This window comes from Eubalaena glacialis, chromosome 4 (genome assembly GCF_028564815.1).
Source record: "Eubalaena glacialis isolate mEubGla1 chromosome 4, mEubGla1.1.hap2.+ XY, whole genome shotgun sequence".
Classification (NCBI taxonomy): domain Eukaryota; kingdom Metazoa; phylum Chordata; class Mammalia; order Artiodactyla; family Balaenidae; genus Eubalaena; species Eubalaena glacialis.
Window position 1 is genome coordinate 154751252 of NC_083719.1, and position 18533 is coordinate 154769784.

Here is an 18533-nt window from a genome sequence, read left to right on the forward strand (position 1 = left end):
TACAGCTGAGGCACCGAGACTCAGACAGCTTCTGTGTTACGCATGACACTGTGACACTCGGCAATAGTTATTGATTATCTGTCAAGTTTCTTTTTTCTTCCACTTTGCCTACACAGTGGGATGGAGTTCCATAAATGTCTTGGCAGGTTGACAGCTTATCTTGAAAAGATATTAACCACCTCTGCAAAATATTCAGACTTCAGAAAAATAAGATGATACAATAGATTCAATAGACCTTTATGTTTTTCTTTGTGGAAGTCCCTAAATGAAACTGGAATTAAGTATATGTGCAAAAGTTTTGCTACAAGATGTTCATCATAACTTGTTTATATACCCTGAACTGTGGAAACAACCTATGTGTTCAACCGTCAAGACTGGTTAGATTAATTGTGGTATATGCATACAATGAAATATTACGCTACATCAAAAGACAAAATGAAATCATATATTTTTCTACATGGAGAAAATGTTAGTAGAGTGTTTTGTGATAAAATGAAGTATGAATCCGTTTCATAAAATATATGTTTGCATAAATAGCAAATACATATGCAGAATATGTGCATATATATGCATATAAAAACTTCTGGAAAGGTGCGACCAAAATAGTCACCTATGGCTGTCTGTTGGAATTGGAAAGTATTATGGGTAATTTGAATTTTCTATTTTCTTGTGTTTGTTTGAGTGGGAGGCTCTTTATTTTCTGATCTTTATGCAATATACAGTAAATTCTAGTTACTAAAAAAAAGGAACAGAAAAGTCTTTCAAGTCTCTATCCATGCTAACACTGGTTGAACATTTCAGGTGATTGTGAAGACAAGAACGGAATATCAGCCCGAACAGAAGAACAAAGGGAAGTTCCGGGTGCCGAAAATCGCTGAATTTACGGTCAGTGTCTTGATGGTGTAACAGAAAGACTGGGTGTGGGTCACTGAGTCTAATCAAATAACTAAAGCTCTGCCTCTTGAGGACAAGTTATCCTCTCTCCTACTCCGAAATGTTCAGACAATTTGATAATTGATAAATGTGTCTCATTTCTTTTTTTTCCTCCTGTCTCTGTCTCTCTGCCTTTCCATCACAATCTTCAGGAAATATGATAGAAATGTATAAAGAAACTCAAATTTTAGACATTGGTTGATTGCAACAAATACAAAAAAGACAAAGGGAGAGAAAAGTTGACTTCTTAGTGGTAAAAACCGAATGGTTGATTTTCTATTTATTGGTGGCCGGGTCACTAGGAGAACTGATGAATATATATCACTGTGATGAATTGTGTGAAAGAGCCATGAAGCCTGCTCTGTGAGGATGCATGGAGGAAGCTCAGGGAAGAACCCTGGGGAAGTCACTTAGGTGGCTAAGGAGAGCACAGCTTGTGCAAAGGCCCTGAGGCTGGAGGGAAGTTGAACCCAACATTGAATAGGAATAAGGGCAGTGAAGTTCAGCTCTAGTAGGGGTGTGGGGACCAGACAGAGATGAGGTATGAAAAGTGGGCAGAGGGCAGACAGTCCCAGGCATTGTAGGCTGTATGGAGGAATTATTATTTTAGACCAGAAGCATGAAAGAAAGCCCAAAGGACTTCAAGAAGAGGAAGGATGTGATTAAACTAGGTTTTTGGAAAAAGCATGCTGGCTTTTACATGAGTAATAGAGGGAGGGTGGGGAGACTGCTGGGTTACTGCAAGTTAAAAAACAATAGTGGCTTAGCAAAGGAAGGTGAGTGGATAGAGGCCTAAAAGATACTTAGGAGGCAATATCAGCCATGGAGGCAGTAGAAGAAGTGGTTCTGTGGATGGATACTGAAGCAGTCTGGCTGGGTTTGAGCCCTGTTTCCACCTCATACCAGCCACGTGGCCACAAGCTAGTCAATAAACCTCATTCATCAAATGGCGATAATAGAAGGTTACTGTGAGAATGAAATATAGAATACATGCAAAACACTTGGATCTATACATGATAAGTGCATGATTAATAGTAACTATTTTGTATCAACTGTGGCTGAGGGCTTTGGAAGTGAAAACAGCCCTTGGTTGGTTGTCTGTATGTATTTGTATAATACATACTTGGTTGGAGTATGTATTATACATGGATAAACATATCGGTCCATTTCTGTCCCTATCTTTCTCCCTGCTACATGTGTCAGAGCAGCTGGGTGTGTGAGCCTGGGAGGGAATATGGCACCTCTGGGTACATCCCCCCAGAATGTGGGACTTCCCTGGATGTTGACCCCCTCTTTGAGGGCAGGGATTGCTTTTATTTTTGGCTGTAGCTTTAGTGTCCGGCACACAGCATGGGCCCAGTGAACGTTGACCTGGCCTGAACTGCATGCAGGTATCTGCAAGAACCAGCAGGTAGCTGTGAGGGGAGGGTGGGAGTATCCTGGTGCATAATGTATGGGCATCAGGCCAGGGAGTAAAGCTGACCTGTCCTGCTGGCAGCAGAGATCATCAGAAGTATGCCCAGATTCATGCCCAAAAATGTTTATTGCAGTGTTATTTGTAAAATCGAAGCATTGGAAACAATGCTAGATTTTCAGCAGCTTTCTCATGATTCCATATGTAAGACCACATGCATAAGATGGATTGTTTCAACAGTTTCTTAGGAATCACTTTTGGGGGGAGAGTACTTAGTTTACTCTGAATTATGGGCTTATGAGATATTTTCATCTTACTTTTACTTTCTCAATTTTACACGAGCATAAATTGTTACAATAATCAGAAAAAAATTAGAATATTTTAAAAATTTGCTCTTTTTACCAAATAGAGTGTTACAGTTTTTGATGGAATTATTCCTTATTTAGCAATCATTTAAAATGATGGTTATGAAAACATGCAATAATTTGGGCAAATACTTCATAGAGGAAGCTGAGTGAAAAAAGCAGAGATTAAAATTGTATGTTTTCTATGGTTGGAACTACGAAAAAAACCACAAGTATACAGAGGAAAAAGGACATGGAAAGAAATGTCTCAAAATGTCATCTGTGGCTGTGTTATCAGCCGTGGTGTTGGACCATGTTGTCATTGGTTTTTTTTTTTTCCTCTTTGTTGGCAACTTTTGGTGATGTGGCTATTTTATCATATTTGCTGCCCAGGAGTCCCTGAGAAGCTGATATAATCCCCTGTTTTTTTCAAGGGGAACTATGGTTCAGAGCAGTGATGTGACCTGCTCACCCACTAGCAAGTGGCAGGGCCAGTGCTGAGAGCCGGCCCCCCGCCTTTCTGTTCATCTGTGCCGCCTGCTGTAGGTAACTATGGGTTAGAACAGAAGCGAGTCAGCCAAAAGAAAATGAGTGGCTTGTCAGGGTCCAGGGCCTGAGGAAGCGCCCCACGCAGCTTGACTCCGTTGGCCCTGGGGGTTGGGAAGAAAGGGTGTTGGGGTTTGGGGGCAGCCCTTTGTCAGCACTGACTGTCAGGTGTGGGCGGAGGGCCCTGCCGCTTGGAACACAACGGGAGGAATGGAGCAAAATTGTTTGCTTTTGTAGAGCTGTGAGCATTTATTAGCCTGGCTTTGCACTTCCTTAAAGAGAGCTCCCCCTGGGCCGCGAGGAGGATGCATCCGCTGGGGTGAAGGTGGGTGTAGCGCACTAGGAAGGAGCTTGTGCTGGCCATTAAGAAGGGTCTGAGGGTCTGAGCTGTCAGCTGCAGTGGGACTCGGGGGTCCAGCTGGGCTGTTATGGAGGTGGAATTGTTCCTGGTTGGAGAAAGGGGCATCAGGGGCTCCTCCGTGTTTGGCTTGGCTGACTGAGCCGGGGGGGATGCTGTCCACCGGGTAGGAGGTGGGGGACCGGGCAGTGGGAGACGCATTGAGTGGGAGGTGCCTGGGGACCATGGGAGGCGTGGGGCAGAGGCAGTCTGGCCACCCTAGGATGTAACGGGTCTGGAGCTCAGGGTGGAAATTTCGGCTAGACCACAGGGGCTGGAAGTCAGAGAATTCCCAGTTCATCTTAGAGAGCATAATGCTGGTAAACAGTGGCCGGGCTGCCCCTCCAGGATATTGCCCGTGGCAGAAGTAACCATGGGATGGCAAAGATGCCTCCCTCCCTCATTCCAATATCTCCATGGAGGTGGAACAGCTTGAGAGTTCACATCTCAAATTTGACCTGGGGAGATCAGCTCATAACAATTCTCTATGAGAGAGAAGGAGAGGACAGAGCAGGGAGGGAGAGACGAACTGAGAAAGATTGAAAGAATCGCCTGGCATTTTTTTTAACATGAAGGCTCTTGCAGTCATTGCCAAGGGCCACAGACTTGAGAGACCGTTCATCAGGTTTCTTTGAGAAGATGGGAGCATGCAGAGAGAAGCCCCTCCTTCTTTCTTAGTCCTGGGAGCTGGAGGTTCTTCTAAAGCTGATTATGCTGTCGAAGGAGCTGGTGCATCCGGCCATGCCATCAGACCTGATTGTCCCCAGGCTCACCTGTGAGAAGGAACTGAGTCTTGCATTTGGAAGCTGTTTGTGCCAAGCTGATGAGAGGTATGCTAGGGAACACCTGCACTTTGGGGCTAGATTCACCTGGCAACTTGGGTCACACCCCTGTCACCTCTGAGCTTCATGACCTTGGGAAAGTCCCTTCACCTCTCTGAGCTCCTGATTCCTCATCAGTAAACCGGGACACAATAGCACAAAGTGTAAGTCCTTGGCGCACTCTAGTTCTCAATGAATGATCATTTTATTCTCTTCCTGTTCAGATCCCTTTCCTTCATCCTGGGTTCTTAGCTTGCTACCTAATTAGCTGAATTTTGTGTGTTGGTTGAGACAGACCTGGTCCTCCCTTTCCTGGCTTTTTCTCCCTGGGAATGTGGCTGGGAAAACCTGGAGGAACTGTTCTAAGTGTAACCAGTTCAATGTCGGGATCCATGGGTGGCCTCTGGCTCTCTACAGTGACCTAGGGAGCTATCTCTTTGCCTCCTGGGGAGTGTAGGCAATATTTTTTGGTAGGCTACTTCTCAACACATCCATTATAAAATGAATAATCCTAGTACCTGTTAAAAATGCCTTTACATCCACTTTTTAGGCTAACAGCAACCTTGTGTACTTGTTACTGTTATTATTATCCCCATTTTACGGACGAGGAAACTGATGCTCAAAAAAGTGTATTGTCTGACAAGGCCACGCAGCGAGGACGTGTCAGAACAGAATAAGAACCCAGCCCTATGGCTCCATATCCCACTCTCTCTGCTACACCTGATGCCACCCTGCCATTGTCCTTGCCAAACTGTGGCCTGCCTGACTTCTTCCCTTCCTGCCCTTTCTCCCCTTTCTTCTTTGTCTTTATCAAATTTGCTCTGGGCTGGGCTGGATGCCTGTTGCTCGGAGACACACGGATATGCAAGACAAAATCCTTGCTCTGGAGGAGCTTGCAAAGGTGTGGATTAGACAAGAGTGTTCTGGTCAATTTCTTGGAATACTGTCCCTGTATGGTCACCTCCTCTGGGATGCCTCCCTTGATCCTCTGAGTTGGGTTTGGTGCCTCCTCTGGGCTCTGCAGATCATATGGGGTTCTCGAATGCTGCTGTACTGTGACTGGCTACTCCGGCATCTTCAGCCCCTCCAGCCTCTGGTCCCTGGAGGGTAGGGTCACACTGGCCCACTCATGTGTTCCTAGTTCCCAGAAGAGGGCCTGGCATAGAGTGGGTGTCACGTGTGCTACAACTTGAGCCCCAGACTTTTGGCACCGCCTCAGTATTCATCCCCAATAACATGTTGAGTCTGGGTTCAGGAAATCTGACTCTGGTGGCTATGGCCTGGGTAAGCTCAGATTAGAGGGTGTCCGGGCGCATGGGGAAAGATCCTGGGGATGCCTGCAGACCAGACCCTGAGCACAGTCAGCGAGGAGAATCCAGAATGGGAGGGATGCGTTAGTGTAAAGGGACCAGAACCCACCATTCCTGTCAAGCAAATGGACGCATTAAAATGAAGCTGGTTGGGGAGAACTAGAAGTGAGAGGTTAGCAATTTTCAAGGAGCTGGTGTCTGTCGGCTATTATTAAAAACAGGCGATGACAACAACAAACCAACAAAACAAAAATAAACAAAAATCCAGTTGAAGCTTCAGGCCTAATATTATAGGGTGTTGATTTTTCACTGTTCCATCCATTCACTGATCCACTCAACTTTTTGGGCTTGTGCTCTGCTCCTGACCTGACCTGTGATTGGCGCTTTATGTAAGCTATCCCACTGAATGATCCCAGCAAACTGGGCTGGCGAGACTGTCACCCCACTTGCAGGTGAGGCAAACAGGCTCAGAGAGGCTGGGAATTTTCCCAAGTTCCACGCCCAGGAGGCTGTGGACCTGGGATGTACTCGCAGGTCCTAAGCAGGGGGCCGTGGCCGGGTGTAAGAGGTTAGGGAAGCTGCCGCCAGCGGAAGAGAGCCTGACTACCAGTGAATAGCTCCCGGGGGATGCTGCTGAGCCAGTCTACCTGCCAGACGTTTCTTTCCTTCTCTTCCTCTTCCACCCAGCCAGGGGTTGGGGGTGTTTGCACTCTGTCTCAGGCCTCAACTCTGCTCACATTCCTTCTAACTCCAACATGGGAGAGACATGGCAAAACACCAGAATAGCCTCCCCGGGGGGGTGGGGGGAGGTGGCCACATCTAACAGCCGGCAGAGTCCAGGCCCCTCTCCCTCCTGAGAGTCTCTGGTAACTGTGCTTTCTTCTCTGGTCTCTGTCCTCACCCATCATCTCCTGGCCCATCCTCCTTCTGGGTCACTCTGCCTGCTTTCTCAGCCCCCTCCTGCCCATTCTTCTCACCTCCCCAAAGGAGGACTCTTTCTAATGTGCATATCCTGCAAGGACACTGCCATCCTCTAACCCTGCCATAGCTTCCATGGCTCACCTGCCTTCTCCCTGACCTGCTCGAAGCCCTGGTCCTTCCCTCACGATACCATACTTTGTATGCCTCCCTGTCTTTGTTCATGCTGTCCCTTCCCACTGGAATTCCTTTCCCACCTCCATTGTTGGGCAAACTCCCTATTCATCCCTCAGCACCCAACTCAAATGGCTCTGGCCTGTGAGGGCTTGCCTGCCAGCCCTTGCACAGTCTGTCCTTCCTCCTCGGGATTCCTGCACCTGCTATATAACCCTCCAGTTATACAGTGTTGGCATCAACATTACCTGCTGTGTCTCCCACTGACTTGAGGCTGGGATGGTGTCTTCTTTATCTTTGCTCCCCAAGAACCCAGCCAGTGCCGGGCCACACTAGGCACCAAATGATGTCTTTAATAACTAAATAAACAGGTTAATGAGCAAACAAAAATATCTGGCTGATGGAAAACTACACGTTGATAAATACCAGAGCTCTGGCTGCCTCATTTTCAATATCTTTATTTAAAATCGGGGCTCTATCTTTTGCTTCTAAGCTTCTTGCTGATGACACATTCTCATAAATGTCTTCTTCCTGATGTCACATTCCCTGGGAGGTGAGACCTCATTTATAGCTTTGCCATTTGCTTCTACCAATTTTTCATCAAAACCCCAGGGGCTGCCCTCCGTTGGTGGGATTCTAATATTTGCTGACAGCAGCAAATGGAGATAAGCGATTTTACTTTATTATCTGTTGTCTTGGTTTTTATTGCCCTCTTATTTTTTTTTTTAACTTTTGAGGAACATTTAAGGTAAGTTATTAAAAACACTGCCTGCTGGCTCAGAAGCAGAGTTATTATCTGGAACGGAAAGAATTTACATGTGAGTGCTTAGTGGAGAAAATCTGCAATAGTATTTGATGTTTATTATTGCACTTCTGGCTAGGGTTTTATCAGAAATCAGAATAAAGATGTAGGCCTATGTTTATGGCTGGGTGCTTTCTCTTGGCCTCATGGAATTGTACTATTAGAGTGACCTTCAAAAACATATATTATTGAGAACTGAAAAGCAAATGTGGCTTAATTTTTTTAACAAAACCTTTCCCTGGGAGAGAAAACATCCGTGGTGCTATCTCAGGAGGAATATGCTCAGGGTTTGGATGGGGGACTGGGAGATTCAATGACCACTCCACAGCCTCATGACTGGGCTGCTTTTATTGCCAGGTTCTCATTCTCATTGACTCAAACATTCGCAAATAAATGCTGTAATAAAGCAAGTCACTTGTTAATAAGTTTAGTGTAGATGACTTCTAGAGTTTAGTGAATATTCTTATTTCCTATGAGACTCCTGTAGGAGTTGGCTGATTAAAAGTTTGCACACTGCTTGTTAAACTGTTGGCAGTTTGTAACCAACCATGGTGGGAGTATTTACACCATGGAAATGAGCAAACACTGTAAATCATGCATCACCCCCCTTTCCCAGCCCAGGACGGTTTACCAGCACACTTGTGTGAAGGGCAGTATGGAAAAGGGGAAATACATGGGCTGGGGGTTTAACACTGTGGGTGTGTACAAACTAAAGCAAGTCATTTCATCTCTCTGAACCTGTGTTTCCCAATCTGTAAAATGGGATAATGCTGTCTACATCATAGGCCTGGCCTGAGGACAAAATGAGATAATATAAGCCCCATGGTAGCTTGGTAAATGTGAGCTGCCTCTTGTCGTTACATGAGAGTTTCATTGCCGGGGAGCTGGTCATCCGGCTAGATGGAATGCTTCCACCCAGGGTGGGTCTCAGTGGGAAGCCACGCCTGGCTCCATCTCACTAGGCCCTCTGTCTCAACTGACATTGCCCTGGCTCAGTTGTTCCTCCTCGCCCACCATTCCTGCTGGGCCAGCTCTTGACCTTCCAGCTTCATCCCATCTTCCCCTTTCTACCTGTTATGAAGTCCGAACGATCATCAGATCCTGCTTGAGAAATCTCTGATGGCTCCCCACTCCGACAGACAACAACGTGAGGTTTCTGCATGATGTTGCAGGCTCTTCCAAACGTGGTCCTTGTTGCTAGTCTCTCCACCATTCCTGTGTCCTCAATGCTTCAGGCCTCTCATGGCTCTGTAAAACCACCATGCCCTTTCACCCCTCCAGGTCTTTGCCCATGCAGTTTCCTCTGGCTCTATTGCCAGCCCACGTTTCCCGCCTTGTGAACCAGCTCAGATCTCACCTCCTCCAGAAACCTGTCCTTGATTCCCCAAGTCAATTTCTCATCTGGAGAATGTCCCGGCCTTTGCCTGCACCCACCACTGCTCTGAGATGCCACATTGGCTTCAACTAGAGTTCTCCTGCTACCTGGCTGGATTGCTGAAAGTAGTAGAGAAGGTAGGGCTTCATAAAGGTTTCTCACATCCCATGTTGGGGTAATGAAAGCAAGATGCTTGTGGAAAGTAAAACAAGATTAAAAAAATTATTATTTGTAATTAATTAATAACAATAACTTCCATTTCACTGAGCTCCTATTATGTGCTGGGTAGTTTGTTAGTCATTTTCTATTTTATCTTTAACTCTTGAAGTAGGCGTTATTTTTGATAGCCATATGAGGAGACCAAGGGTCAGAGAGTTTAATTAAGGTATTCAAGGTCATGCAGCCAATAAGTGGCAAGAGTCAGGCTTTTCTGGACCAGAGAGGTATGTACGTCTATGAGAGTATGTGTGTATGTGTGTGTTCTTTTGTCTCTATCAGCTTCCAAATCAGGAAACCCTGTACATATGGGTAATTGGCTAACTTAAACTAAACTGAAAAGTGGTTGCTAGAATACTAAAATTTTGCTGCCTATCCCTGTTATTTGCCAAGCATTAGGCCAATTTTGCTTTGGCTCTCTTCTTTTTTCTCTTTAAATACACTGTTTGGCCAAGTCCTAAATGCATTGATCCAAAAGAGGAGAGAGAAGCAAACATTCCCCAAGGAAGACGTGCCATTTTCCTCATGGCTTGTCATGTGGCTTGTCTCACGGTCCCCTCACACAGTGGGAGGATTAATCTCCTGACTGTCTTGCTCTCTGGGCCTCTGCTGCTGCAATGTGTGATCATTTTAAACGGGATTTAAAAAAAAAATTGATGATGTTTAAGCGCCTGGAACTGTCAGAGGAAGACAGGTCCTAACAAAGTGACTGTGTGGCTTTTCGTGTCACCACCATGTTCTATAATGATAAGAAAACTAGTCGTCATAGCAACTGCCACATAGGCCTGGCTTCCTCCTGGAGATGCTGGCAAGCTCCTCAGCTCTGTCATCCGAGCAGTTGCAGGCGGATTTGGTTCTCAGAGGGGATTCAGCTCTCACTTGGGCGATGATCATGAACGCACTCTAAGACTCCACAACCCGAACTCAGTTTTACTATGCAATCTGACAGACCTGGGTTTGAATGCTGGTTCTAGAACTCAGTGGCTACGTGGGCAAGTCATCTCACTTGCATGAGCCTCAGTTTCTTCTTTAGTGACATGGGTATGCCAACGCCCACTTCGGAGGGTTGTTGTAATGATTGTGTTTAGGATGCGCCTGGCAGAGTGCCTGGCACACAGGCACTCTGATATATACTAGACGTCTTCCCATTCACCTCTTCACTGTGAACAAATGAAAGAAGAAAAATGCTAAATTAGAGAAGGGTGGATGTTTTCATATTCTTTTATTATTATTATCATCATCATTATTGTTATTAATTTTGGTAGCATTTGTAGCTAGAAAAACAAGTTAGTAAATTGAAATTCTAGGCTGAGTCATGTATATCAGGGGGAGAATGAGAGAGATGAAAAGAGAGAAGAGAGAGAGAAAAAATAAATGAATATTCAGCTAGATGAAACTGATTTGATTTATTTTTTTGCTTATCTTTTAAAAAAATTTTTATTTTGCATTGGAGCAGAGTTGATTAACAATGTTGTGTTAGTTTCTGGTGTATAGCAAAGTGATTCAGTTATATATATACATGTATCCATTCTTTTTCAAATTCTTTTCCCATTTAGGTTATTACAGAATCTTAAGCAGAGTTCCCTGTGCTATACAGTAGGTCCTTATTAGTTATCCATTTTAAATATAGCAGCGTGTACATGCCAATCCCACACTCCCAATCTATCGCTTCCCCCCCACCCTTCCCCCGGTAACCATAAGTTTGTTCTCTAAGTCTGTGAGTCTGTTTCTGTTTTGTAAATAAGTTCATTTGTATCATTTTTTGTTTTTAGATTCTGCATATAAGTGATATCATATGATATTTGTCTTTCTCTGTCTGACTTACTTCACTTAATATGATAATCTCCAGGTCCATCCATGTGCAACTGATTTGATTTAAAATTCCTCCAACTTTTTTTTTTGGAAAATTGCATTGCATTTCTCTGAGGCTAAGAAAAAGACATCTGATCTTGGGACTTCCTGGTGGTCCAGTGGTTAAGACTCCGTGCTCCCAATGCAGGGGGCGTGGGTTCAATCCCCGGTCGGGGGAGCTAGGATCCCGCATGCTGCACGGCATGGCCAAAAAATAAATTAAATAAAATAAACAGTAAAACTGGAGAAAAAGTTCAAAAAAAGCAAAAAGGAAATATATCTGATCTCTAAAAAAAAAATTCTAAAATGAGTAAGGAAACCTGGTTTCTGGTCTCAGTCTCAGAGCTTCAGTTTTCTCATCTGTAAAATGAGGAAGTTGGGTGGGACAGTCCCCAAGGGCTCTTCTGTCTGAGATGTCCTAAGACAGTGGTTCTCAATCAGGGATGATTTTGTTCCCCAGGGGACCTTTGGCAATGTCTGGAGACATTTATGGTTGTCACCATTCTGTGTGTGTGTTTGTATGTATATGTGGTACTGGTATCCAGTGGGTTAAGGTCAAGGATGCTGTGAAATATCCTATGATGCACAGGACAGCCCTCCACAATGAAGAATTATCCTACCTAAAATATCAATAGTGCCAAGGCTGAGACAACCTTGGCCTAGGATTTATCGCCATATTTATTTGTCTGAAAATAGGGATTACGTCCCACCACGACATGTCAGAGTTGTTGAGTATTCAGTTTCTTATCTTAGCCATCTCCTGGAGATTTGAAGCCCTAGAAAAATTAGTAAAGACAAAAGACCTCTCAAGGTCCTAAGGGACTTACTAAAATATGAGATGGTCACAGGAGGTGGGAAAAATTAATTCCTTTGAATTTTCTTTCCCCTTGGTACTGCCTAACTCTTAATGGATCAAAGGTGATTGTTCATGGGCAAAGTAAAATGTACAAAATGCAATTTTAAATCCATAAACAGCTTTATTATTTTTCTATATAGGATAAAAATATTTCAATTGCATTCCTCATTGTCCAGCTTGTCTTTGATTTTGACATTCCAAGTCATAGCCAGACAGACGTCTCTTCTGAGAGTCATGTGCGATCAGTTCTCGCTCCTGCTTAAAGCCATTCTGGGGCTTCTCTGGCCTTCAGGGTGAAATCTGAACTCCTTAGTCTATTGTCCCTGGTCCTCAGAACCGCTTTCTCCTCTCTTCAACCTCCTCTCCTTTCTGACTTCACACCCCTCCCACCAACCAAAATTACTCGTGCAATCCTGGGCATACTCTGCCCTATCCTGCCTCCACTCCTCCAAATAGCTGTTTCCTCCGCACTGAGTGCTTTTTTCTCCCCCATGGTCTAGCGGGCACCTTTTCGTCTCATAGGCTGGCTCACACATCACCTTCTGGGCGAAGCCTGTTCTAATAGCCCCTCCTCTCTTCCCCACTGTCAGATGTGGAACTGACCCTTTCTTCCTCTGGGACCTTACTCACTGGGGAGTTTGTCAACTTGACCTCCTCTGTGCAGTTATTTCCTTACATATGTTTTCCCATGGCCCTAAGAAAGCCTGGACTCTTGAGGACAGACACCACCTTTGATTCACTTCTAAATCCTCTACTATGACTATCGACCCTGGGACCTTGGTGGTCAGTAACTTTTTAAATAAGAGTAAGAATTGGATGAAGGTAGACAAAGGAATAAAATTCCATTTATAAAAAGATAAATAAATAATAGGGATGTAATGTACAACATGATAAATATAATTAACACTGCTGGATGTTATATATGAAAGTTGGTAAGAGAGTAAATCCTAAGAGTATTTATCACGAGGAAAAACTTTTTTTTCTTTTTCTTTTATTTTGTATGTATATGAGAGGATGGATGCTCACTAAATTTATTGTGGTAGTCATTTCATAATGTATGTAAGTCAAAAGATTATGCTGTACACCTGAAACTTATTCAGTGCTGTATGTCAATTATATCTCAATAAAACTGGAAGAAAAAAAATAAAGTAAAAGTTTTGGAGATTCTGTGTAATCAAATGCCCATTGAAGAGCATTCCGATTGCTGTGTAGAGTATATTCTACACAGATAATAAGTTGAAGGCAAATAAAATCTGCTTTAAACTATTAAAAAGTAACACATATAGTACATGCACAAAATTCCAATACTATAGAAAGGCATAAACTGAAAAAATGTCTCCCTTTCTCTCCTTTCATAATCCTTCTCCCCCAAACTATCCATTGTCTAAGTCTGTGCTATCCAAATTGGAAGCTCCGAGCCGCGTGTGGCTATATACATTTAAATTAGTCAAAATAAAATAAAATTCAAAATTTAATTCCTCAGTCACATAAGCCACGTTTCAAGTGCTCAATAGCCACATGAGCCTAGCAGCTACCATATTGGACAGCTCAGATTTATAGGACATTTCCATATTGCAGAAAGCTCTATAGAACAGCCTAGGAATATCTCCTTATGCTTCTATCCAGAGGTGTTTTCTACATGTCAGCATATATGTATTTATATATGCATATGCACATTTGATATTCTTTTTCATTCTCTCAAATGGGACCATTTTATATACATTCTTCTGTACCTTGCTTTTTTTTTCTCTTAATAATATATCTCGGAGACCTTTCCACATCACCACATTGAGATCCTTTTTTGTTCTTGTTAATGACTGTAGACTGAGGATTTTCACAGTCTTTCTCAATCAGTCCCCTATTGTTTTAGCTTTCAGTCTTTTGCTGCTAAGAACTCTGCTTCAGTAATATTCCTAGTACGTGTATTTTCACACACATACACACACACATCTTTCATATATTTTACAAGTATATTTGTAAGATATGAGAATCTTTATCTTAAAAACTTTGCCAAAGTGAATGTGAATTTTCAGTTTTAATAGCTTTTGCCAAATTACCTTCCAAAAATTTCCCACCACGTATACATCCTCCACCATGCCTGCGAATGTATTCTTCCCCACGTTGCCAGCACCTGTTTGAACAAACTTTAAAAGTTTCACCAATCTGATATATAGAAAATGGCTCTTCACCTTTGCTTAAGTTTGTATGTCTTTCATTACTGGTGAGATCGAGCCTCTTTCCATGTACCAGTTGCCTGTTTGTGTCCTTCCCGGAAAACATCCTACTTGGTTGGACCACTTGCTGTTCCTCCCTGTTGATTTGCGTGGCCTCTTCCGAAAGCTGAGAACTTAGTCATTCTCACTTATTCAGTATTTTCTCAGTTGTCCTTCGCCTTTTTGTTTTGTTTATGGTGCAACTTCTTTCTTATATCTTCAGTATTTCTTACTTTTGCTTTATAACTCAAATTAATCACACACTCCAGAAGGCATAAAGGAAATTATGGGTACATTTGACTCTATAAAAATCAAAGCCTTCTCTCACCCTAAAGTCATGTTTTCTTCTGCTGCTTTTATGACTTGTTTTTATGTTAAAATTTGGATCCCTCTGGAATTTGTAAAGGGCAGGGTAGGAATCCAACTTGACTTCTTTTTGAATGGCAGTTTGACAGTTGATCTATGATTATTAGTTAATCCCTTCTCTCTTTGACTTGACACGCCACAGTTTTTAGATACTGCATTCCCATATGTATTTGAGTTTACTTCTCTGCTCTCTTTTCTTCTATGGATCTGCCAATTATTTGCTATTGGTAACAGAGACAATGCTAAATTGTCTCAATTACGTAGTTTTATAATACATTTTAAAATCTGTGTAAAGTCTTCTCTTATTCCTTTTACATTTCAGGAACTCCTAATCCATTCTTGCACATTTACTTTTCCAGGTAAATATTAATATATATTTTAGGTCCAAAAAACTCCTGTTAACTTTTTAAATTTGGGTTACATGAATTCAAAGATTAACTTGAAGAGCAGCTACATCTTTAAAGTATTGAGTCTATTTAGAAACAAGATTTAACTTTGCATTTGTTGACATCTTCTTTTGAGGTTCTCAACTGTGCTTTAAAATCATCTTTACAGTTCTTATTAAATTTATTCTGAAGTACTTTACTTATTTTTTGTTGGTATTGTAAAAGGCCCTTTTCTTCCATTATATTTTCTAATTTAATTTTTATTAAGTTTTTATTTATACTTAATAAAAATGTTTTTGAATTTTGTACATTTATTTGCCACTAGGCAGTTACCATCTTCCCTTGTTGTTCCTAATAATTTGTTAAAAAATTTGATTCTTTGGGTTTCTACATATATATATTTGTATCATCTGTCCATAATACTAATATTGCTTCCCTTTTCTGATACTTAGTTTTCTTATGTTATTTCCTTTTTGAAATTTTTAGACTCCTAATGTGATTTTCTTATCTAATTGCATTGGTGAATACCTTCAGATCTGCTGCTTCTAGCATTTCACCATTTAAATTTTGATGGATTTTTTTTCCCCTCAAATGCCCTTTCTGCATTTATGGAGTTGATCACATGGTTTGTCTTCATTGACCTAGTATTATGGTAAATTATACTGATAGACTTTTAAATATTAATGCATTCTTACATATCCTCATTTGGTCATGGTGTACCACTGAACTCTGTTTGCTAATATATTATTTAAAATTGTTGCTTTAATAATATTGTGAGGTTGTGTTGAGTTTTCTTTTCTGTGCTGTCTTTGTCAGGTAAGGTTGTTAGTGTTATGCTGTGCTTGTAAAGAGAATATACCTGCCTTTTCCTTTCTCCATGTTCTAGAAAATTGGAAAGAGTAGAGAAATAATGTTTCTTTGAGTCTTTTATAAAACAGAATTAACCCGTAAAATCCTCTGGCTTAGTGTTATTGGGAGGGTGTGGGTAGTTTTCAGTAAATATGTGAAGAATTAATTAAAAAATTCCATTTGTACCCAGCTACCTCTCTAAAGCTTTAAAAGATGACATTATGAAATGCACCCACTGTCATTCTCCTAATTGTAACTCCCTTCAGTGATTTTTCTCAAAGTGGCCCTATTCAGTCAACAAGTATTTATAGAGTAGCCACTATGTCCCCGGCCTGGAGGTAGGTGGTACAGGTGATTCATGGAAGTACCTGACATGGCCCACACTCAAATGTTCCCAGGAGCTGGCATACTGCTGAAACCTCCATTTATGTGAATTTGATTTGAAAGAAACATTGTTCATCATTGAATGTTAATAGAGCTTGGGGCTTTGTATTTATAGATCACCCTTTAGGCACACATTAGTCATTCTTGGACCTAGACTAAAACATCGCACTCCAGGCTGCACACAGAGATGCAACAATTTGTCTTTCCTTTCTGTATTTGAGCCTGCTCCATTTCTGATGCTGGTCTGCAGGGTAGGGCCACGTTGGTCAGCAGTGGGTGGAGCCCGTCAGACCTGCCTTACTCGTGGGCTTTCCCAGTGTGACTCGCTTCTCTTTACCTCCTTGAACTTTAGACTTTTTAATCTGTAAGATGGAGATACTAATCCTGTTTTGTGATAGTTAAATGAGTATGTAAATGTAAAGCATCAAAACACAGTTAGTACCCATTTTTCTTGGTATTTCCCAAAGTACCTAGCTCAGTACTAGGTACTTTGGGAAATATACTTTGGGCTGTGAAGAAGACATTCATGGAATATTCGTTTAGGTCTGGACTATTTTTACAGCCCTCGACTGGTTCACCTACCTCCCAATTTCATCCCGTCCAATTCAATTTCCACCCATCCATTCAATTTCCATTTTAAAACAATGGAGCCATGTCAGTGAATACCAGATGTCAAACATCTGTTAGCTCTCGAGTGCTCACAATAAACTCTTTAGTCTGACACCCATGCTCCTTCTTGAGCTTGCCTCTGTTTACCTTTTAAGCGTCATCTTTCATGTACCACCCACACCTCCGTATCTTTGCACAGACTGTTCTCTCTGCCTGAATCACCCTTTCTCCATCTCTTTCCAGGCTGGCTTAAGAACCCCTTCCCCAGTGCTTTCTCCATCACAGTGCTTCTCACTTTGCCTTCTAAAGTCTTTCTTAAGGGCAGAGACCACACATATGTCATCCCTGCATCCCATGTGCCTGGCCTAGACCTGCTATGGACCAGGTGTTCCACCAGTATCTGTTGTCAGGTGCATGATTAGTCTTTGGGTTACATGGTAAAATATGAATGAGATTTTCTCCATTTCAGTTCTCTGAGGAGCCCGGGGGAAACAGTTCTTTTAAATATGAAAATAAGGCCAGGAAAATCAATTGCATTTCTTGGCTGCAGGAGACGATGGAAAAGCATGACTTTCCTGAGCCTCCTAGGGCATGACCCTATAATGGGACGTTAGAGGCACCTTTCATTTTAACGTGGATTTAAGTGGGGCCCAGGCTGGAACTCACCGAACAATTCAGCCACCCACTGCTTGTGAAATTCAGGAGCAGGCGTGCTTGAAAAGCCCTGCATAACTCCTTTCTTCTTTTTAGGCAACAATGAGCTGGCTGGGCAGCCTCACTGATGATTTTACAGTTAAACACCCACACTCCAAGATGCCTCCTTCAATAAGTGGAGGGGGAGAAAAGGCCAGAAATACGACAGGGTGAATAATTGATAGAGCATCTTCTGGGTTCCAGGCACTGGGCTTGCTGCATTTATCATCTCCTTTGACCTTCGTAACTGCTCTGTGTTGGGGACATTATTGTAATCACCCTCTTTGTACAGAAAACAAAACCAAAAACAACCAAAGAACCGGAGGGTGAGAAAGAAGTGACTTGACCAAGGCCACACATGTTAGATAGGAGCCATTTGTGCATCTCCTGAGCAATCAGTTTTTTTTTATCTTCTGGACTCTTGAATGTTATAAAGGATCCAGTTCCTATCTGTGGCTAGGCTTCCAGAAAATCTTGTACCAATTTTTTGCCCTCTGTTGCAAGTACAGGCACTGTTATAACACGTGCTTCTGATGTATGTCCATCCTTGTTCCTTTCATTTACTTCGTTCATTTACTTTCGTTTACTTCATTTACTTCATTTTCCTCATCTGTGCAATGGGGGCTGTAATAATAATACCTATCACAAAGATTGCTGTGAAGACATAATGGGGAAACCATATAAGATGCTCAGGGCAGAACTTGGCACATTGGGAGCACTTAGCGAATGTTAATGATTACTAAATCATGCACCTTAAATCATTTCTGGAAAAAGATAGGAGTGTAATGAAAATAAGAAGAATGAAACTAGTTAGGGGCATTTATTTACTAAGCACAGATTTATTGAGCACCTACTGCAGTCAAGCTTTGGCCAAATGCAGGGGCTACCAAGATGAATCCTCAGGGCTGGGGCCCCCAAGGAGGAAACAGCTCAGTCAAAATTCAAGTCCCGCATAGGCATTCTCAGCAGGCTTGTGGCTTCCCACCACGGAGCCTCTCGCTGAGAACATTCTGCCTCTTCCGTCCTGCTTTATTTTCTGTACCCAGGAAGCAACCCTGACCTGAACCTCACCCCCA

The 18533-nt window shown here is 42.6% G+C and overlaps 1 protein-coding gene across 1 annotated transcript in view; it reads left to right on the forward strand.

The window, feature by feature from the left end:
• The window catches only part of NSG2 (neuronal vesicle trafficking associated 2), a 57496-nt gene that overhangs the window by 15224 nt on the left and 23739 nt on the right, over window positions 1–18533 (forward strand). The window contains exon 2 of the mRNA XM_061188485.1: window positions 802–885. Within this exon, the coding sequence (XP_061044468.1) occupies window positions 802–885 (84 nt within the window). The remainder of the gene's footprint in view (window positions 1–801; window positions 886–18533) is intronic.